This window comes from Platalea leucorodia, assembly GCF_965183815.1.
Source record: "Platalea leucorodia genome assembly, chromosome: 4".
NCBI classification, from domain to species: domain Eukaryota; kingdom Metazoa; phylum Chordata; class Aves; order Pelecaniformes; family Threskiornithidae; genus Platalea; species Platalea leucorodia.
The window spans coordinates 74,637,972-74,661,193 of record NC_138826.1 but is presented as its reverse complement, the minus strand read 5'-3'; the positions used below and the strand labels follow the sequence as shown (position 1 = coordinate 74,661,193).

Sequence of the window (23,222 nt, the reverse complement as noted above, 5' to 3'; positions counted from 1 at the left end):
CAGGTGTGTGAAAAACAAGAAAGAAAAGAAGTATGGTTCAGCACAGACATCTCTGAAAGGTTCATGCCTGTGGACTCATACGCCCACTCAAGTCCTGCTTCCAGCTGCTTTTTGGAATAGAGACAGACTGGTAGTAATCAATCAGGATTGTTTCTCCCAGGTCTCCAAAAAGTGCAGGGCTACTTGTTTAGCCTATACAAAATAATTCAATATGAGCTGACAGGAGAGAAGCAGCTCCACCAGAAGACAAGTCACAGAATAAACAACATGGTGGTTCAGCAGCAGTGGAGCCTCATTAGCACTTACTAGTTTTGCTGATCCCAGCCAATCATACTGCAATTATTACAAGAAGTCGTAGAAACATTAGGCTCAGGAGACTGAATTGACTTTCTTTATTAGATTAAATCAAAGCAGTTGGTTACCTGTTGTAACATAACTCCAGCTTTCAGAAAAAGGATGATGTGAGGTATGAAAATGCCTTCAAACCAAATAGCTGCCTCCTTAAACATGCTTTTGATATCTTACCTTATCTGCTCACGGTGTTCATTTTCTAAGCATATCTTAGCTGCATTGGCTAATACATTAAAATATAGTAATTCTTACTGTCTAAAAATTCACTTTCCCCAAACTGATGCCAGTGCTTAGTATCACGTCACGTCATTATCAATATGCTGCAGTAGGGCAGATAGTCCATTAAGATGCCTTTAGGACTGGATGTGGAACATATTGCCAGGCTATTGTGACACCATTACAGCTGATACTGTGCTAGCTCACGAGCAGAGAGGTTTATGTTCTCTGTGGTTATCAGCCTGATGCTTTTCAGTGGGAATAAAGGGAAGAGCCAAACCTCACAGTGGGAGAGGAGGTCTTTCCATTGATTTGTGTTAGCTTTAGGCAGCTTCTACATTCTTTTAACAAAACAAATTTAAAAAAAAAAAGAACTGTAACCATAAACAGGCTCAGTATTAATCTCCAGAATATGAACATATTATTTTATGACTGAGTGCGTCCTTGATTGTTCTTTCTGTCACAAAATGGAAGCACAGTCATGTACCGTCATATTACACTATCTTGAACGCTGTCAAGAAGGGCTGTACAGCACAGAATGTTGAATTGTCAGATGTTAATGCCACACCACATATACACACACATGTAGTGTAAAAGAAATGGTCTGGATTAGAAAGGTGTAAGACAAAAATTCCCATTTCCTCAGTAGTATGCTACAGATTTGCACATGCACTGGAATGTGCTTCCTTTAGGTTCTGGTTTCTGTGTATTGTAAATGGCCTTTACAGAAGGAAAGTTACTGCTTTGTCTGCAGTAGCCCTAAGAAACCTTTAGCTTCATCAGAAATCTGCTATATCTAGTAATGATGACTCACAGGAACAATTTTATTTTTTGAGAGTCCTCCCTTAGTTTGTTAGAAATTAAACATTCTCATTTAACACTAAATGAAATCTCTAAAGCCTCAATCATACTTGAAGCAAGCAAAGTAATCCTTAGAAAGCAATGCATTTTGAAAGCAGTTTTGATCATCAGCATGATTTGCTGTTCAAAGGAACCCATTTATGCAAAGAAATGAAAATAATGTAACAGCTTCATTCAACAGTTCTGTGATAGTAGTTAACATTTTCTTGACTTAAAAACAATTTTGTATTTTTTTCTATTTGCTCCAGCAACTGTTTTTCTGGAGTTTTGGAAAAGAAGGCGAGCAGTAATTGCTTATGACTGGGACTTGATAGACTGGGAAGAAGAAGAGGTTTGTATAAAAAAAATATACTCCTTAATCTTTAATACAAAAAGATTTGGCTAAAAATGTAAGCATCTTTTTCTTTTGGATTTATTTTCAATTCATTCTTCAAATCTTCATAAACTAGGAAATAAGCATTTTTCTCCTCAGATGTTTTCTCTGGAATGTGAATAAACTTTCTTCAGGCCAAACTGTCCTCTCTTTTACACCTTTGTAAATCTAAATTAATTTCAACATATCAGTGGCTGCCATTGTGGGAGATTTCAGGAAACTAATGCACTTTGGGGGAAGCTAACAAATTGTGCTTTTGAATCCAAGGAAATTCTTGACAGCCCAGGGTATCATGAATTTTGGCAAATGAGCTTTTATCTATCCTTTTAGATAGCCACTAAGAATACTGATGGAGAGAAAGCCTTGTGAGGCTTGTACCAGCTTCTGAACATTCAGGTGCTGGTTACCTAAGTATACAGTGCTGCAGAGAGACTGAGGGAGATGAACCAACTCAAAGGACTTAATTCATCCTCTGTTGGTAGAGGAAATCCCCTTAGGGAGGAAACTAAACAGTGAAAAATAGCCTTAACCTTTTTCTGTGGTGGTTGCCAGAAAGAAACAGCATGCTCTTAGGACTGAGACCTGAGGTCTAAGTGGAACTAGAAGGTTTTATTATGCAGGAGAAAAGCAAGATTCAGTGGCTGTGGCAGAAAATGTGCTCCTCGAGTGGGATTTGGACATACAGGTGTCCACAGAGTCTGTTCTCCTTCCTCTCCAGAGACTATCCTGAAGCAATTGGAGGGACTGTAAGAGGCTGCTGTAGTGGTCTCAATGCAGTTGAACTTCTATATTGCTGCCTCTGTTGAAGAATTTATTTTTCATTAATCTTGTGAGCAGAGAAACAGACTTCTGAGTTATGGCATTTTTTGTCTACAAGGCAATGTAGTTCAGTGAGGCCATGAAATGATACAATTGCTAATTTCCTGATAGGATTTTTTTTAAAATGCTTAATGACTAAGAAAATAATCCAAGAACATTAAATGAAATAACTTACACAACTGCAAATTGGTTTCTATATAGCAACAGGAACATCATTATTTGTGTACATATGCTGTCAATTCTTGGTGATACTTCAGGACTGTTGTCATATATTTAGAATATACTCTAATACTGATTTAACTCTCCTGAGATTAGCAGCCTGCTCTTGCCAATGCTGACGAGTCACAGAGAGACCACACTGAGATAATCCTGCCTGAGGATCAAATATTGGTCAGGATGGACCTGCAGTGATCATGTCCCCTCATGGTTAGTTGTAAAAAAGCCACTGCTGCTGCCAGCAGCTAAGGCAAAAGACAGATGTACCAAATTGCAATTCCAAGTCAGGATTATAGCTCAGTGTCCCCAGAATGAGAAGGAGCCTTTAAACTAACAAAATACACAAGCAAGTACAGTATGACGCCCTTTTGATGGTTTTCCCAGGAAGCCTGGTGTTATAGATGTTTATAGTTTGGGATGTTATATATTTGCACTTTTCACCATTTAACCTACCTGGATTTGGGATTCTGCTGATTTATAAAGCCATCCACCTGTCTCCTATGATCAGTTCATTTACAAATATTGAATTTCCTGGTAAGGTTGTCCTTAAGTTATGCTTTGCTTCCCCACCCCGCCATGTAACAATACTAAGTGATTTCTGGCTGGTGTGGTAATGCTTGGAGGAGTCTTTTGCTCAGGTATGAGCACAACAGCTCCAAGCCCATTCAGGACCACTCCCCACTCTGTTTCCCTCTCCTCCTTATGCATGTGTCCAAACTCCATTTACAACCTTGCTGCTACTACTGAAAGTGCCTGTCCTCTTGCAGATCCTGGAGGAAAGCATTCCCATGTAAGATTCACTCTCTGCTTTCTAAGATTTTTTGGAAAACCGTTACCAAGCCTATGCAACTAAGCCGTTAGCTGGAATAAACAGTGGAAAGACAGAAGAGAGTAGAGTTGCTAGATTTTTCCTCTTCCAGTCAGAAAGCCTGAAACAGCTTCTGGTATTTGAAACTATCCTGATAGAAATATGATGTGTTTATTTTATGATGTCTATCAAATAACATTATTTTTTATGAGAGATGTGGATGTTCCACTGGCAGATTATTTCAGTTTGGCCTGCAGGATGACATATGCATGTTGGTAATTTTCAGAGAATACCTGCTCCCTGCTGATGGTCAGCTGGTCTTTTATTCTCACACCAGGCTTTTTCCGATGAGGTCTGTCAACAAGACCTCAAAGTCAGGTGCCCTGGGCCAGTGGTGAGTGTACCTGCTCCAAAGCTACTCATTGCAACTTCTTACAGGTCTAGAGGGAGTTTTATAAGTCTCTACAGCAGGAGGTAGCAGTCTTTTCAGAAGCAGTGTGCCAGATGGTACCTTTCTCTCTCAAATTAGAGGTTAAAGATGCCAATAGGAACTCAACTGGCTGCTTCTCAAAGATTTATGTGACCAGTCATCAGAGCATCAGTATCTCATTGGCTTGTGAGGCATCAGTTCCTCCTTTGTTCGGTGTTCACTCAGATCCCAAGAGTGGGAGCTGATTGCCTCCCAGAGGCGTCTTCTCTGAAGATGCTACAGCTGCCAGTGCCCATACCTACTGCACAACTCAAGCATGTCCTTGCTTTAAGGCCAGCTCTATGGACCACTGCGTCCTCTTCTTGAGTATCGAATGCTACATGTTTCCATTGCCACAGGGATCTTTGCAGGACTTTGCCCATGGGACAGTCACAGTTCGGAAGCAGGTGTCCCAGGTGAAAAAGTGTTGAGATCATTTCCCTGTTCTGTGGTTCGAAGTTCACCTCTTCACTTTGCCATTGCCTTCAGCGGCAAGCAGGATGACCTGCAAACCACAGGCTTTGCAAGGAGACTTACTTCTGGGGGTGCTATCTTTGTCCCCGTGATTAAGATTCAGCTTTTCAATCTTTTACAAATCCCTTTTCTACATCTGGGCTATAGAAGACAATATATCCTTGGACTAGGAAGGATAGGCCACCTGCAAGAATTTACCTGTTGAAGGACTCAGAAATCTCCTGAAAGAAAAGGATATATTTCACAAAGAAATTTAGAGTAGCTCTTTTAGTGCAGAAAGATGTAGCCTAAGGCAGTGCACATTCATCCATATTTGATACTCCAGAAGTTAGCATGGTTTCTCCTGTGAGTAAAGAGTTGGAATGATTCATGTTTGAGAAGCAGGAAGAAAGGACAACAGTCTGTTTTATGCAGATTGAAAAAGACACATCCTGTGGATTTTGATCATGAAATTGTACACATCAGTGAGATGTCAGAATTTTGTCTCCATAAGGTGAAAATTTTACTCCTAAAAGTGCTGCTTTCTAATAAAATCACTGCTAATTAAATTTCCTCTCTACATTCCATTCAGTTATCACTAGACCAGATCAGCTGATTTCTCTTATTAGCTATTTCAAAGAAATCAATTAAAGAGTTCTAATTACCATTTTAAGTCACAAGCTTTTGTTAATGGAGATTGTTATTTTTATTAACATTATCTGCCACGTCTAGCTTTTGCTTGCTTTAATTTTCATTGTCAAATTGAAAAATAAGTTTTTGCTACAGAGGGAAATTTATTAATTCCTACCAACAACAGATTGAAAAAAAAACATTTATAAGGCTTCCTATCACTTTGTTATCACTTTTCTGTTCTAAATGAAGAGACAAAGAAATGAAACAATGAAGACGATGGGAAGGAGAATTAAATTTGTTCAGATACGTAGCCTTGTGAATTCCTCACCACTTCAGATTTTCACCCAAGGAAGGCCTGCAGCAGCCCCTGCAGTGTCCAGGTCCCCCAGCCTGGGGACATGGTCTGAACGTGTTCTGGCTCTTTCAACCCTGCATATCTGGATTTCCTTTTCTTGTAAATGAGGTGCAAGGTGGGAGACAGGGAGAGTAACTGGGTCTTGGCTGGGTGTGCAACAAGAAACCAATTGCACAGAGTTCCTGGCACTCCCAGCTGAAATATGGCTTCTGTTGCTATTTACAGTGTACTTTTTTCTTTTTCTTCAGTGTCACTTTCTTTATAGCATTAACCTCAGCCAGATACAGTACTGTTCACTTCGTGCACCAAGCTGTGCTCAGCATTGCTGAGTGTCATTAAACAGGTACGAAGGTTCATGCCAGAGTTTGTTTTATGTGGAGATGTATCTGTAAAAATAGCATTTGCATTATCTGAATTGACTGGAGATCATAGGAGATACCTAGATTCATGGATGGGTGGATCTGATAAGGACTTCCCTATAGTGCAGATTGTAAAAGATAATCAAATCCTGGCTTAGAGAGAGCTGCAGAGAAGAAAGGGTTTCTTGTATATGACTCGATAAGTCAGCTGGCAGAGACCTTGCACAAACTACAGGGTGCAATTCTCAAGCGCCCTGCTTCAATACTATCACACTGTATCATTCTGCATGTCCCTGGGCACACAGGAATACTACTGGCATTGTTTCTCTTGCTAGATTATGGTCTGCTCAGCAGCCTTCAGCCCTGATATGGCAGGAACAGCCTGAGCAAGGTAGAAAAATAGCGAGGTGTTACCCTGCCTCCATAAAAACATGCTTAGCCTTTGTATATAGCTAATGTAGGGCTGGTTCCCTCAAGTACATAATTAGTTACACAGGTATTGCAGCTAAGCATACATGCCTCTTAATTTTTTTTAATGTTACCAGGTTGTTGCTTGAATTTGGAAATTAACTGTATTGAGAAAGTACCTTCAAAATTTGAGAGAATAAGAATGAGGCATGACTTTTTTTCCCCCCAGGGGAATTTTATAAAAAGGATGTAGGATTTTAGGATATCTTATTTTTATTCACATTCTAAAGACTTGTATGAGCAATTAACATTCACCTATTTCAATGCAGTCATTTAAGGTCCAGTCATATACAAGTTTCAGTCAGTCAAAGTTCAATTAAATGCAGTTGAAGGTTGGAAGTGACTGAAATTGGTAAGCTGGGTTCTTGGCTGTTACAAAGAACTGCACAGCAGAGGCCTGGTGGAAAAGCTGCAAAGACAGTCCATAGCTGCCTTTGTGTTTCCTTGTAGCCAGCTGTACCGTGGGCCAGTTCTCCAGTATGCATCAGAGCATTGTAAAACTTGATCTCATGTATATAGACTGCCAACAGCTGTGAGAGTTCATTTTCACAGCCTGGTGCTTTCTCTCATCTCTGCCAGCATCCCCAATGTCAGACTTGGGTGAGGTGGCACAGGACACATGGCTGTTGGTGAACCTCCTGGATGGCAGGGTGGTGGGGTAGCCCTACTGCAGCTGAAAATCGTGAGGTCTTACCTGGACTAAGGGTGAATCCTGTCTTCTGACAAGGCTGTAGACAGATGTAACCAAGTCTCTCCCCAAGAAATTCCCAAGTTTCATTTCAGGAGAGAGTTTTTATGGCAAAGCAGGATTTGACATTGCTGCTGCTGAAAGCTGTTCCTGCTAATAATATTGTCCAAGTTAGGAAAGAATTGAGCAACATTAGATGGCACGTCTCCTTCTTCAAATGCTGAGAAGCTATTGCTGATAAGGGGAAGTTAACCAATTACCTAGCAAACTGCAGCTGGGTTTGGAAAAAGGAGCTTTTTTTTTTTTTTCTTTTTTTTTTTCCCCTTTTTGCTTTGTTGTAGAATTCCAGTATCAATAGGATAATACCAGGCTGGAAAACGCTGTGATATCAACCTTAAAATGATTTGGCTTACAGCCATATAGTTTGAAAAGAGTATTGTTTAGATGAGTAGCTAATCAGGGAGTTAACTAAATACTTCCAATATGATTTTATGGGTACAGTGATTTATTCTAGTTCTCATGAAGGAGACCTGATTTCCCAGCTCAGCTTTTACAGTAGCTGTGCCGGCTGCTGAATTCAAAGATGTAATTCCCAATAACTGTGATCTGATAAATGATCTGAAGTTTCCTACAGAATCTTTCCTAGCTGTGCAGTATGTGAACATTGTCTGTCTGTTCTTTAGGAGGAAATACGTCCGCAGTTTGAAGCCAAGTACTCCAAGAAAGAACGAATGAACCCCATATCCGGGAAGCCAGAGCCTTATCAAGCATTTGCAGATAAATGCAGCAGACTCATTGTTTCTGCATCTGGAATATTTTTTATGGTTTGAGAACTTTTATTTATTTACCAGTTGAAAAAATACAAAATAACATTATGTCTGCTGAGAGAGTATGAAGATATTGGATATGACTGCTTGAAAGTGAAATGAGCTCTAGCATGTTTACTGCAGGCTGAAAATCTGTACACAGCAAATAGCCTGAGTTTCTATAAAGTCCTGCACTAGTTTACTCTTCACCAAGCTCACAGATAGTTAAGTCCTTCCCTCAAGGATATACGCATAAGGCTATATGTAGCGACACACATACCGGAATAGTGACATTTAGGCACCAACTTCAGCTGACTGAATTAGCTCACTGATTTCCTTGCCTTCCCTGTGTGGACAGCGCAGAGTGATGGGGAGAGATGTCATGGAAGAGGCAGTTGTTCTTTGTAAACTCTACAGACAACCTAACTAAGGTGCCTAGCATGCTTCATGATCTTAACATGTCCTAGTTTTTCAGTGTATTGAGGAGGTAAGGAAAGAGGGTTCATATTCCTAGTGCAATTGAAATGGAGAAACCGATGTCCCTTGCCTAAAATGAGGCATCTCTCCCCCTTCCAAAGTACAAAACTAAATACAGAAGCAAAATCTCTCCTAACAGAAAGCTGCATGCATTTCTGCTGAAATGCCCCCGTCCTCTAACTTCACGGAATCTGTTATTCACTGTTATTCACATGATGACAGCAGTGGTAGGATTCATCTTGAAAACGCAGCTGGCAGACCCTCATGGAACTTACTAGGGCTTTTCCCAGAGGCTAGAAAATTATATATGTGTATAACTTCAGGAGCTGTGGAGAGCCAGGTGGGTGAGCTAGCCCAGCAACTTTGTGTTTGAATGAGATGGGAGGGAATAGGGCAGAGGGTTTGTAAGAAACTGATGGCTTCAAAATCATCCAAAGCAATCTTGGACAAGAAAGGCAAGAGCATTATTGAGATGAATCATGCTCTGGTATGTCAGGTGGATAGACAGAGACACACAGCGAAACACTGGGCATGGGGAACCAATGTACTGTCCGACTCAGCCCTTGAAGACACTTACATCTGCTCAGGACTGCAGTCTCTGCTCAAAATTGATTGTACACCCACAACATTTTGCATTTTCCCTACATTTTTTTCTTGAAGGGGGGACAGTTTTCACTCCCTCCCCTTTGCAAAGGCAGTCATTAATCTTCTTAGCCTAGTGACAGATCTTGCTCAAAGTGTCAAAGAGAGTAGCCTTGCTCTGAATTGCACGCACCACAAATTGTCCCCATAACAGTTCTTGAAACAGGACAAGGGTTATTTTCACTGAAGATATTTTTTATTGCTGGCATAGCGTGAGCTTCCAATGAGTTAGAAAAATGCTGAGTTTTCCCTCATTTAGGTAAAAATATTCCTGAAAAATTATAGCTTTAAGCACAGGAGATATATGCTTATCAAAACTTCAAGTTAGAGCAGTTCTCAAAATTTCACAGCATTTACTCTTATGGTGCAGTTACTAATACAGCCTGAACCAGGTTAGTGATTCCCTGTTAACAAAGGAAAGTGGTCCTTCTTCCCCTCAACACTATGCAGGGAATCCAGAGGCAATCCTCTAGCTCAGTAACTTTTAAGTTTCTATGTGCTGCCGATGTGGTAGCAGTGAATCTAATAAAGCAGCCCTTCACATTCACACACACTTTTATTTTTCGTCTGCACTGGGATTATGTCAATCAATTCAGTAACTAATAAAATACGAAAACAGTTTGATTAGCATTCAGTGTTTTCAAAATCATTTTGCCCATTCAATCAGTTTAGATATACTTCAGTTTTGATAGGTTTAAGTTGTCTATGCATACCCTTGCAATACGCCTATCTTCTGCGAATAATCATGTGTCTTCTACTGCAGAAACTCTCCCTCCCTATCTAATAAGGTGGCTAACGGGTACTGTGTCAGAGTTTCTATGAGATGAGTCACCCATGCTAATTCCTAACTCTTTATCCTTTAGGTGGCTTGCTAAACTGTGACATAAATTGGTCACAATGGAAAACAGTTGTTATTTAGTGCTCAACTGTTGCATATGGAACATCAAGTGATTTAGCAGCCTGGCCCAGCTGCATGGCTTTCACATTATAACTGTCACAGTTGCTGGAAGTCTCATCAGAGAAGAAATTACAAGGGCAACTGAATTTGTTACCTTCCCTAGGTAGGGTCTTTCCAGAACTGTAGCAAGAAACAGCTTGCTAGGGTAGCTTGCCAGGGTGGTTATTGAGGCAGTACTTAGAAGTAGAGACATTTTTCCTGTAAATGTGAAGCCCATCAAAGCACAAAACCTATCCCAAACATGACACCATCAAGGTGGGACATCAGCTCGAGACTAGCCTTTGCACATCACGGAACATGCATGTAAGGAAAATTTCTAATTCCCAGAGCTGGCAACACTGTCTCCCACATTAATGCTAAGGAAGAGATACGTTTTCAAGAAAATGTTTAAAACTGAAAATTATTTTAATATGATTTTGAAGATATTTTACATTATGGAAAATAAAAAGGACTTCACAATAAGAAGAATATTCATGTTGAAACCTTTCTCTGGAATCAAAATGGATGTATTTTTTAAGTCTCTCATTTTATTGTTTTAGTTTTCAGAGTTTCAGGGAGAAGTTAACTATTGTTCTATTGAAAGTTTTCAGCTGCTTCTCTCTGATTTTTTTCTTCCTTTAGATCTGTGTGGTGATTGCTGCTGTTTTTGGCATTGTTATTTACCGTGTTGTGACTGTCAGCACTTTTGCTGCCTTTAAGTGGGCTTTAATCAGGAATAACTCTCAGGTTGCAACTACAGGGACTGCAGTGTGCATCAACTTCTGCATCATCATGCTACTGAATGTGGTGAGTAAAACTGACATATCCCAAGTTATACCCAAGCCATCAGATCAGTAGATATCTCAGTCTGCAGACCACTGAATACTTTTGGTTCCTTTTTCAGCAGGAATGGAGTGTCTTGCTAAGCCAGACATGGCATTATTGTTTATGGACATCATTCGCTATTTATGTAAAGTACAATTCCAAACCCAAAACATTATGTAAAGCGTGTTTGAGTGTTCTAAAAAATATTTTAGGGAGACTTGTCCATACTCCTGTTTTATCCTCTGCCTCTTTTTTCCCTTTGATATGTTTGCAGGTTTTAGTTCATTTCATTAATATTCTTCTTTTTAATTAGTGTTTTGATGTTATTTTTTAAATACAGTGGCCAAGCTTAATTCTTATTTATACTAGTTTCAGTAATCCCAGCTGCAGTTTTCACAGTAGTTTACCAGTAAGGATATGCATATACAGACACAATGTCTGTATGCGGGAGAACTCCCTTGGGCTGAAAACTTCAAGAGACTTGAGGAGACCTGAGTGCTTCCATGTGCTGCCTATGGCCTTTGCCAGGGTACACCAGAGACACCGTCTGGGTGCATTGTAGGGGGACTAGCTGAGGTCGGGTTATTATTGTGAACTGGTTTGGAACCAAACTTGGGACAAAGACATAAATGGAATTGCTATGTGGTAACAGCCCCAATAAGACAGTATAGCACAGATTAGATGGGGAATGAGTTTCATCCTTCCATTGAGATGCAGGTACTTCTGTATATTGCTGTGATAGCAATGTGTCTTCTATTAGTTGCTCTTGGCAAGAGATGTATGGCCTTTTACTATGAGGTTTTTGTCAACTGACATTATAAGAATGCATTTTAACGGGGAGGAGGGATCAACCTACAAACCATCCAGGTACTGGAGCCAGGGCGGATTATCTGTACCCACTCAATAGCAAGTGTCTTCTGCAAAAAGCATATTAGGCTTTGCTCCAGGAGATATGCTGACTTACTTCCTAGGGAAAGTGTAAGATGTTTTTTCAGGCCTGCACATTCCAAGTGCTGGCTTGGAGACTACTTTCTTTCCTGTGCAATAACCAAGCATTTACATCATCTAAAAATTAATTTTAACAGCCCCCTCATTTATATAGAGAGGAAATTCCAAGAGGCTTTGCTGCAGGACTTGTCCCTTTGGCATAGGCAAGACTGGATCGGTGACTAGGATATTCTATCAAGACCTGTTGACTTTCCTATATTTTCCCTAAGGTGGGACTATAGTCTGAGAAAGGGCAGAAAGAAGAGGTGGAAGCTGTTATACTCTCTGAATTTGTACTGAGGGCTCTCTTCTTTTATGTTATTTTTGATTTATAGTTTGTTGTCTGCGGCTTTTGGGGGTTTTCTTTAATCCACCTAGAGCACACAATAGCATAGAAGAAATAAAAAGAAAACTCTATGTATCGATGTCAGTAAAACATCTATTTCCAAGCTCTCAGTATAAGTCATTGTATATGCAGTGAAGCAGGAACAAAGAAATACTGCACAAACAAAATTATTTGCTTCTCAAAGAGTTTTACAGCTTAGAGAAATTTTTAAAATAATGGAAGATGGCTTGAAGGTGCCTTTTGAGAAACTTTGTTTTACTTCCTAAAATACATCAAATAGAGCACTGCAAAGATGGATTTCTTAAGCCTTATACTCATTACCATGCAATAAACACCACAGCCTTAGATCTGGATATAGCTCATAGAAACAAAAGATCCCCAAAATATGAAACTGCATGAGCTTTTCAAAAGAAGGATTTAAGAAGATAATCCCTCACTTCCCGTGATAGATTAATGTAGTTTACTGAAGGACAGTAGTGGGATTTCTTGTGGGGGAAAAAAAAAAAATTCCCCAGGAGCAATTCAGGTAGTTGAATCCTCTACAAACTGTGACTCAAGAAAAGTAGCAGGAGAGCAAGTAAAGATACAGTAATAAAACCAGAATGGACCAAGAGGTATATAACAGTAGGGAATTCACTGCTAGGAAGCCTGGAAAACCACCAGTGATTCTGATATGAGCTGATAACTTCTCTAAGCATCAGGGGAAAGGTCTAGACCACAAGTAACTTCTAGACTGGCTGCTCTGAGAGCTAGGTACATACACTGACACATCCTTCATGACAAAATGAAATGACCTTCAGGCATAATGTCTCCCAGATAATCCTGCAGCCTGACCTGGGAACAATCATTAGCTTTGCCTAGGTTAATAAAACCTGTTAATTCCAGTGATATTGCCCATAGAAAATATGAACACAGAACAGAATATGATCCTAAACAAGGCCCCTTGGGACTAGTAGTGATAAACTGCAGTAGCAGATAATTAGATCCAAACATTGTTAACAGAATCTCTAACACAGTCATACTGTTCCAGGAAGAATAGCAACAAAATACAGTTTCAATACCCCCTTCTGCAGAGCAGTGTACATTTAGAAAATATCAACAAAGAAAATCAGGATATAAACCACCCAGAGATTTAGCAGTTTTACAGTTGCCCTTAAGAGATGCTTTTAAACCTAGAAGAAACCACCTTTTTCATTACTTGAAACAAAACTGTTTACTCCAAAGGCAGCAAAAAGCTATTCTAAGCAAGAAGTGGTTGTTAACATGGATGAGATCATTCAGGATGGCTTTAGTTCTTAAGCAGGCAGTTTGGTCTGTAAATTGTACATAACTCAATTTAAGCAAGAGTTTATAAGGATAACTGCAAATGAAAAGAAACATTGCTGATATGCACTTGAGGAATAAGTAAGCACTTGAGCCTGAAATACGAGGAGCTTTATATCCCTGTAAGCATCAGTGAGAGTTAAGGACATTTAGTGTTTTGTGGGAACAAGCTCTGGACTCATTTAAAGCAAATGGAAATTGTATTAATTTGCGCTAATACTGATGGTGGTGGTGATGTAGTTTATAGGTTCAAAACCCCTTTGCAAGTACTAATTGTGAAAACCCTCTATGTTACTTTTTGCAAGCTTTATGAAGTTAGCGGTCTCCCAGAGAGTTTGAGAGCATGGTGTCTGCTAGGCGCAGAAAGTACCGCTTAGGCTTTAGAACAATGTCACTGACTCGGAGTAAGAAATGTGTCTGGTGGTGGGGATTACTAAAGACTTTCTCTGAAGCAACCCTGTCTCCCTAGTGTCTTTCCTTTCAGCACCAAAAAAATCCCAAACAAAACCAAAAAGCCCAAAATACCCAAGATATCTGAGCATGCTCTTACTAGAGTGATTTTTTTTTGTGAGATAAATGTTTCATAAGTAACTGAAACAAAAATCCCAGTTGTGCTATTGTTCTGCTTTGTGTTTTTGGAAAAGTTATCTGACCCTTTTCCAGTGTGTATGTAAAATAGGGACAGTGACAGCATGTTTTTCTCCATATATTGTGGATGAAAAGAGCTGAGTATAAGCTTTAAAAATATTACTGCTCTTTGTTTGATTATATCATTATTGTGTTATTACTATATAGTTTTATTATCATCATTATCAGAACATCACAGAGACCATCTGGATGTCCGATTTAACATGTGAGAGCAATTACTCTACTTAGAAAGCAGTTCTATATATCTTTTAGCAGGTCACTTATCTAAGATGCTGTTTCTTCTCTGTTACAGCTGTATGAAAAGGTTGCTCTTTTCCTGACAAATTTAGGTAAGCAATGTTAAATACAAAATTGAATGATACTGTACTGATTTTTGATCCCTATACTGTGATAGCATTCAAGCTGTCTGTATAAATATGAAAAGTCCTGATTAATTTGCAATCTATAGGAATTAATGTTTTTCTTAAGTTTATAATAAAGGAGTATATAAACTAAGCTATAGTGCTATTCAATCAGTGGTGACAACAATCACCCACCTGCCATGCTTCGTTCTTGTTCCAGCCCCTTACCTTGTAAGAACTTAAACAAATTGTTACCTTGGGGGGAAAAAGCATGAGTTTTCAGAGAGACTGAGCACTCACAACCCACAGGTTTTGCAAAGACCTGGAAATGGGGGAATCACTTCTGGAAGCCAAATTTATAGCTTGAAACAAAGGTGCTTATTGACTATCAAATATATGCCTTTAAGAGGGGTAGTAATTTGGAGGGAAAATAACTAGGTGACTCATCAACTCTACCAACACCTAAACTCTAATGGTGTTCTAAGTTTCTGTAATCTTTTCAGCTCACCCATACAGGTGATCTTTATGCTAGAATAAGGACATGTTTTCTATGGACAGCATGTACTCTCAGTGGGGTAGCAATAGGCTGTCACTCATATATCCATGGCTCAGGCAAAGCCTCTGGAGATCCTGGTCATGCTGGAAGAGTGCAGTAGTTGGTGGCAATTGGCAAGGGCTCCTTAGTGTCAGGAAGCCTGAAAGGAGACTCTTGCTGAAAACCTATCAAGCAAACCATATTATGGCATGTGTAGAAGTGGTTTGAGGAGATTATTTTGAGCTTCTGCATACCTTTGTACATTGATGATGTTCAGTAAGGTATTTTGGACGAGGTGGACAGATTGTGGTATCTGCTCAAAGGAAACACACAGCTGACTTTAGCTAGTGTCAGGGCTTTTCTACATGTGGGAAGTTATAGGTGATGCATTCAAAGCATATCTGTGTAAGATAGCATTTTATTCTGTTGTTTCTTATTATACTGAGAGTCCTCATTTGTATGCTGTAAATTTAAAGTATTTTTGCCATCCTGTATCCATGGAAAAGATACCTGCTAGTTACAGTTGAGAAATATGACTTTCAAGTACATGATTTGCACAGGCTATGCCCTTTTACTCCCTGTGACACCCTGGAGACAGTAAGATATGGTCTAGAGACCTTGAAGCTTGATTACTTTCTGCTAGGTTATCATCAAGGTAGATCTGCTGCTTGTGGCCTGTACAGAAAGCAGTTGTCGGTCAAGCTGTTCTGACAGTGTTCAGACTGTTTTGTGGTTTTCACTCTGATGGCCTAAGTAGCTGATTTGGTTTGAAAGATCTTTATCAGTGTAATAAGCTCAGAGTTTGACTGGCAGCAAAGCTACATTCAGCATGTCTTTCTTCAACCTTTACATGACCTTTTTCAGAGCTCACGTCCATGCTCCTCCAGAGCATTGCCATTGTCTCTCATGGGCATACGAGCAAAGCTTCAGCTGCAGCAGTCTTGTTAAAGTCAAACTTGTCCTCCCACAGACTGGCACCAAAAATCTACAATGTTTTATTTCTTTCTACTTAGCTAAATAGCTATGTACTGGCATATACACAAACTTGAGTTTCTTGACAGGCATTTCCAAATCACTAACACAGTTGTTATCTTATGGTCTGTTTTATGGTTTTGTTGATGCATCTATTTGAAATTTCCTCATGGATAGGGCAGCTATAATTAAAGAGAATCTAGTTTATCGTTGTTGTTTCTTTACTTCCAGTACTTTACTGGAGGCTCCTTTAGAAGTAGTATATGAGTACTACCATTACGATACTGAGAATCACCATTAGTACCTCCACTTCTCCTCTGGTTACTCCTGTTCACAGCAATGGTTGACTAATAACAAGCTCCTGCCGACTGGAAAGTGGTTCCAGGACATGGTACTCGTGTGTTGTCATAGAAGTTGTTTTGTTAACTTCTGTCTTGATATCTCTTTAGATGGAGATTAAGGGCCTACCTGAAGGGAACAATATGTCTTCCCCTTTCTCATTTGTCTTACCCCATCCATTGCAAAATATTTTTTCTCAGTCTTCTGTGATGAGCTCCCTACTACAAGGAATGGGAGTCATGCAGTGGCACTCCACTGATACCTTTGTAGAGTCCTTAGGTGCCAGCATGGTGGCCAAATCCATGAAACAGAATTACGAGGAGGATTTGCTCCAGTTCAGTGTGACATCTTTAACAAAAAGGCACTTACATAGCTTGTAGTGGGGTGCTTTCTGGCAATGTCATTATGGTAGGTTGCAGAAAAGGAAATGAGAAGAGTCTGAGCCTGTAAAGCACGCAGGAATCCAGGAGGGATGTTTAATATATACATTATCTCGACGACTTTCTTACAGTCTCCTGGGAATACATATATCTAGATATCAGAAGAGATTTCTAAGTCTTTACAAGCTCACTTGCTGTGTACTGCTTTTGGACACAATTTCTTCTGTGAGCTTATATTTTGAAATCAGCAGGCTAATTTACAAATACATTGCTAGCTCTGATAGGTGTGTGCAGCCTTTGTGCCAAGGGAATTTGTTAACCTGATTAAACCTCTGAAACTCTGCTCTCTTTCTTCACAGAGCAGCCTCGTACCGAATCTGAATGGGAGAACAGCTTCACTCTGAAAATGTTTCTTTTTCAGTTTGTCAATCTGAACAGCTCTACCTTTTATATAGCATTCTTCCTTGGAAGGTAGGATTGATGCCTGCACCCTCATATGGGCAAAATGAAGTAGAGAAAAGAAATAAAATTGTCTGTAATGAAACAAAATGGGACCATATTATCACACATCTCAAAATGCAAATTCCATACTAGCAAAGCAGGACAGATTGCAGTTTTATTTTCCTTTCAAAAGCCCAGAAACAGATGTAGTTTTCATTTCCTAGCACCACATTGGCTCAATGCTAACTTTTAACAATTTCACTACTGGGAACTGAGGCATCCCACGATACTACACATGCAGGTCACTTCACTCTGTCTTTATGTGTATAATTTGTACAGGTAAGTAAATAACTTAATACTGTGTCTTTTTCTTTCAGAATAGAGTAGAATAGTTCAGTTGGAAGGATCGTTCACTAGAATGATCATCTGGTCCAACTGCCTGAATACTTTGCTGCTTCTATTATATGATTTTGGCTGTTAAGAGTGAATTATGAGCTATCAGTTGGGTTTTTTTTCCACAGAAAATGAAATATATATATATATATATATATATATATATATAATTGTACATCTCTTTCTGCAAGTCCCCTAAAAGCAAAAGAAGAGTCTTTGAGTAGAGGAGGCTTGAGTAGAAGAATCCATCAATATGGATTATTTGCATGTGGGAACTTGTGGGAATCATTTTGGGAGAAAACATGGGAGAATAGTAAGAAAATTATGCCTTCCTAATGAAAACTAGTATTTTCACTGATTTCACAGGAAGGCAGATATCACAGCCCACATTATGGTGTAAGGAAATGGACTGGCAGTTGAAAGCCATTTTCCAAACTGAGATGAACAGTTTTCTTCAGATTTTCTCTCTTCTCTGCATATGCTGAATATACAACAGCAGAGTGTTTGGTATTGAAATAAAACTGGAAGTAAAAATATACTTAGCACTTCACAGAAATTATTCCAGGAATCCCTCAAAACTTTTTGCAGCATAACGTCTTTTATAGTTATATCAATCACGCAAAGATGACATTAGATTAAAACAACAGTGTGAGCTTTCTTCTACTACTGTGAACAGACTGCTTACACAACATAGTTGATGTATATTCCTGTGTTAAAGATTTACAGGACACCCTGGTGCCTACTTAAGGCTGATAAACCGGTGGAGACTGGAAGAGGTGAGTGTGTGCTAACTACACACTGATTTATCTGCTGTCCACAGAGGCAGTGAATGCAAGCAGAGGCAGACACATAACTCTGTCTAGGTATTTTTGAGTGTGTTATTGGGTTTTCAGTTGCTGTCTAACTCCACACTATTGACAGTACCATCTGCTACAAAAACATATACATATTGATATATATGCCCTTTTCAATGCTAGCAGTTTTAGTGTTTGCATCACAGTTGGATAGTGGTATCAAATGGTTTAAACATTACTCACTTTTTTATATTGGAAATATTTCATCCTTGAAATGAATCAAAGTCAGATATGAATCTGACAACTTTTTGCTTCTAAAAAAATCCTTTCTTCTCAGCTGTTCTAGCCTTGCTGACCAGGCAGCTAAAATAATAAAATAATAACTTAAAAATCCAGACGCATAAAATGTACTTGAAAATTGATGAAAACAACTGAACAAACTTCCCAAAAGAGCTACTGGCATAATGCTCCATGTCTATAAAACCAAATGGATTTGGAGAGCAATGAGAGGTTGGCTTTGCAAGTCACTCAAGGACCAATCCCATTTTTGTGGCAAATACATTCAGAACTCAAAAACCATTTGACAGTTACTGGAGGTGAACAGCAGCAGTTTCTGGATAAGTCATGTAGCTTCCAGTGCTGCTATATGCACACTCAAATCCCATGATTTCTTTCCTGCTTCACAACTGAATAACTGAAACAATTTTGCAAATACATGACAAATAGTAAGTGGAAAATGCAGGTTTTACACTGCCAACATGAATTTACAAACACTTCCAGATATCTAAATATTTTTGTTAATAGAGGTCATCCAAACACTAGTAAAAAAAAGGAATAATTTGAAAAAAACATCCTAATTTTGAAGTAGTGAATTCTGTACATTCAAGGAAAGAAAAATTGATAAACCGGCAGAGAGAAATTCACTGAACATCCTTCCAAAGTCTGAGAGGGGCCAAGCTGACGTAACTGCTTGCTGCTGCCAAAAGAGGACAGTTCTGCTCTTCCTTTGACTTCCTCAAGAAGTTTGTTCCTTCCTCTTCCTCTGCACTGGCTCTGGCTTGTCCAGCCCTGTGAGGAGCCTATTCAGTTCCCTGTATCAGCAGGAAACGCTTCCTTTTTCTGGCTGAATTAGTTTTCTGATGAGTTACTGGGCTGAATCATCTCACAGAGGCATCAGAGAACAGGGAAAGAACCTCACTTACAGGAGTAGAGATGGGAGGAGCAAAGAACCAGGTTTGGGAGGGAAGTGCAGCAGTGAGGTGTTACAGTTTGGGTCAGTTGCTGGTGGAAGCTACTATTAGTAGTGCCTACTATTTTGCCTTTCTCAGAGAAAAAAAAGTCTAATAATAAAAGAAATGTCTAATAAAAAAGTCTTAACTTTACTGACCATATCTGTATTAGGTCTTATTAGAAACATAATATAGAATATAATGCCCAGATATCCCTCCAATAACCCTCTCTTCACCTGTTGGATGAAGCCAAGTGTAAGACATTTAATAACATGATATAGTCTGGTCCAGTGTCTGTGGGCATATTCAGACCACAGTGTATAAAGTGCATTAGTGATGTTATGGTTGTAACATCACTGCTACTTCATTAATACTGCACCTGCCTCTCTTATGTTATATTGGCTTGTGTGACTGATTCCTAAAAGTAGAAGGATGATGATTTAATAATATGCTGGAAAAGTTAATTTAAAAAAAAAATTATCTGCCACCTTGTTAATCTAAAGAGAAGCTGAATGAGGTCAACAGAAACCTCAGCAGGGACCGTAGTTCTGAGCACTGTATAATGCAGTATGTATAAGAAATTCATATCAAATTTTGTTACAGGTTATAACAAATGTCAATTTTTTTCTCCCTAAAAGTTAAAGAGAAATAGTTCCAGTTCTATGACAGTGATCTGTTCGACTCACTTACCCATAATACCCAGGATCTAACAATACAGCTTGAACCTCCACTGTTTGGATCTGCAAAGTCAATTGTGCAAAATGCTGTGTAAGGGCAGAAAGTTTTTGGCCCTTTTCTGTTTCTTCCAATACTAGATGAAAAATTGTGGAATTACTTAAATTTGTACTAGCTGAGCATCTCTCCTAAAAGCAGCACCACTTCTTCAAGGTCTGGAGCCACTGCTAAAGCAAGCAAGCACTCAGCAAGAGACACTGAGAACTGTTGTTTGACAGTTAGAGATTTTTAGTTCTTCGAGAAGATAATAGGTTTGCATAGTCCACTCAGTGATATACATTAAACAGTACTCAATAAACTGTATTAGGTCTATCCTTTAGGCATAAACTGTTTGCCTGTGCAGCCAGGAGGAATTTTCTCTTCATTCTTTTACTTGAGGCACAGTCACCCTCCCCAAAAACTATTGAAATCATTGAAGAAACTTTTTAGCCTTTGCCTCTGTCCCACCCATAGTTGCAAAACATATTAACTAATGTGAAAACTGCATTGGTTTCAACTGATTCTGACCTCTGCAGAGAATTAGACTATAAGCTTAAAAGGCTCATGGTATGATAGTCTCATATGCTCCCATGAGTTCATATTTTTAAAAAAATTAAAGAGAATAGCATTTAATTGCCTTTAAGTAAATTATCTAATATCCACTTACAATCTTTGAGAAATGCTTAAAAACTCAGCATAATTTCTGTTTAAACTTTTGCTTCTTTTTTTCCGTAGTGCCACCCTAGTGGATGCCTTATTGATCTCTGTATGCAAATGGGTATTATAATGGTGCTAAAGCAGACCTGGAATAACTTCATGGAACTGGGCTACCCGTAAGTAAACATCATGCCTATGCTTCTGTAGGTCACAGAAGAATACTAAGTTTATGCTTTCCTTATGACCAGTTACATAAAAGCAAGAAACAGTAGTCATTACAATAGAAAATCCCCCCCTAGGATACAAAAATCTTAATATAGATGTACAGAGATAGATGGTGTTAGGGGTTTTTTTCACATTGAAAATAGTTTGCAAAAGTGAAGTGTAATATAAATATTAGCAAATAAATAATATGCAGGAAGTACTTGATTTCATTAAATTGTATTCCCTGTTTTAAAACTCCTTAAAAATAGCTGTAGGAGTGCTGTATTCCTTACACAGAAAATATTATACGTATCATTTTTTAGCTATGCCACTAAGTTCTAAATTGGATTTCTCCTTGCTGGGTGATAAAAGATGCCTGAAAGGGCAGGTAGGAGCTGGAAAAAATGCACTGCTGGCATATACACTCTCAGAGATAGAAAAATGTACTGACTGGTATATAGGCAAGTTCCCTATGGAGCTGTTCTCTAGCTAATAGGGTGATGATTATTCATTTCCTATTGGTTCATTTCTTATTGATTAGTATTTAATGAGCATGTTTAATATGATTAATATAGGCAGTTGATGCTAGAGACAGTGTGGCAGGTCATCAAGGGAAATTAGCAAGCGTGAAAATATAAGAGAGAGCTGACATTGTCAGAAAGTTTGCCCTTGCAAAGTTCAGAGGGATTTGCTTCGCTGCAGGATCCAGAGCAGAGCTAGTGCAGAGTTCAGTCCCTGAACTGCAGAAACATGTTGCAGAAGCAATTTCAGGCCGCCTCAGTGCTGATCACATCTAGCTGTAATGAGAACGGAGTAAATAATTTAAATGCACAGAGTAACTGGCAATCAAGGTACTCAAAGCTCACTATCTCTCCATCTTCCTGGGTTTGCGCCTAGTGCTACTTGCCAGGATTTTGCAGCTGTTAGAGCTGGAGGAATTAGCCGGGTTGGGGAGGAGGGAACAGCAGCAGCAGTATTGATCCTTTTCTTTCCACTCCCTGTCTCTTTTATCAGTTTTCATTGCATCTTTCTGCTACCTATTAATAGGAATTTCCAAACCTAATAAAGAGCACAAAAGGGGATTAAAGAAGGTGACTGAAGGAGATAGGAGGAGATTGTTTAGGAACGAGTGATTTAATAGGAATAAACTGCTTCAGGTGAAGTCAGGCTCTTCACTTTAGAGTCACAATGAAAATCACAACACAAAATACACAGTCACAACAATGTGAGATGCTTCAACTTATTCTGATGAGAGAGATATTTGCTCTCCAGACCTTTCACTCCACCTTCTAGCCCTGAAATGCTGTAGGCAAGTGCATTTCCTTTTTGTGTGAAAAAAACATGATCATTTCTGCTAAGAGCGTGATTGGAGCCAACACCATGTGGATGGCCAGAGGATTTGAAGGCAATCCTATAGTCTGTAGTAGAACATCACTGCACCTCCACCATGTGCTGGCTACTGCCTGCTGAGAACCAGGCAGAGCCAGCACTGCGCAGTGCCAAAGCTGACAGCAGAGAGTATTTCCCCATAAGACAGTCCTAGGAGAGGAGCACCAGCAGCCTGTTTTGGAGAGTGTTTTTTTGCACCATTTCAGGGTGGCAGCCCAGCTCTGGTGCAGGCATGTGGTCCCACAGGGACCACAGAGACACGCAGGGCAAGTCAGAAATGCCACGAAGTGTTCCTTGGTGACAGGAACCCCAGTGCCTGCCATCACATTTCTCACCGATACATGGGGCATTGGCTTCTCTTCTGAAATTTCTGCCTGAGAGTTAAAAACAAGGTTTCAAAGATATCAAAGAGAGGCCCTAGGGTGCGTGCTAGAGCATTGATTGTTTAGTGGTTACATTTTTAATACAAATACTGGCATGTCAGAGTGATGCTTCTGCTTCATAGAAAAACCCCCTCGAAACCTCTGAAAGTGTGCATCAGTTCTCCTCTCCTGCATAGATACATTTGCAATAAGAAAGAAAGTATAAATTATTGCTTCATTTGGAGGTGGAAAACTGCAATTTCAAGTTGATGTTTTTCTTGGAAGAACATACATTTATATTAAAACCATATTACATCGCATTGCTCACATTTTGCTCACACACAAATCAGAAAATGACATCTCTGAATTTTACCAGGAGTCTTAGGTATTTTGTAACACTGATTATGGGTTT

General features: G+C 39.3%; 1 protein-coding gene across 1 annotated transcript in view; it reads left to right on the top strand.

Annotated features, from left to right (window-relative positions):
- Window positions 1-23,222, top strand: part of ANO4 (anoctamin 4) — a gene marked incomplete at both ends in the record, with an annotated part of 130,238 nt that overhangs the window by 93,843 nt on the left and 13,173 nt on the right. The window contains 7 exons of the mRNA XM_082309716.1: window positions 1,677-1,759; window positions 7,753-7,893; window positions 10,574-10,738; window positions 14,353-14,389; window positions 16,987-17,098; window positions 18,180-18,237; window positions 20,934-21,031. Coding sequence (XP_082165842.1) covers window positions 1,677-1,759; window positions 7,753-7,893; window positions 10,574-10,738; window positions 14,353-14,389; window positions 16,987-17,098; window positions 18,180-18,237; window positions 20,934-21,031 — 694 coding nt within the window. The remainder of the gene's footprint in view (window positions 1-1,676; window positions 1,760-7,752; window positions 7,894-10,573; window positions 10,739-14,352; window positions 14,390-16,986; window positions 17,099-18,179; window positions 18,238-20,933; window positions 21,032-23,222) is intronic.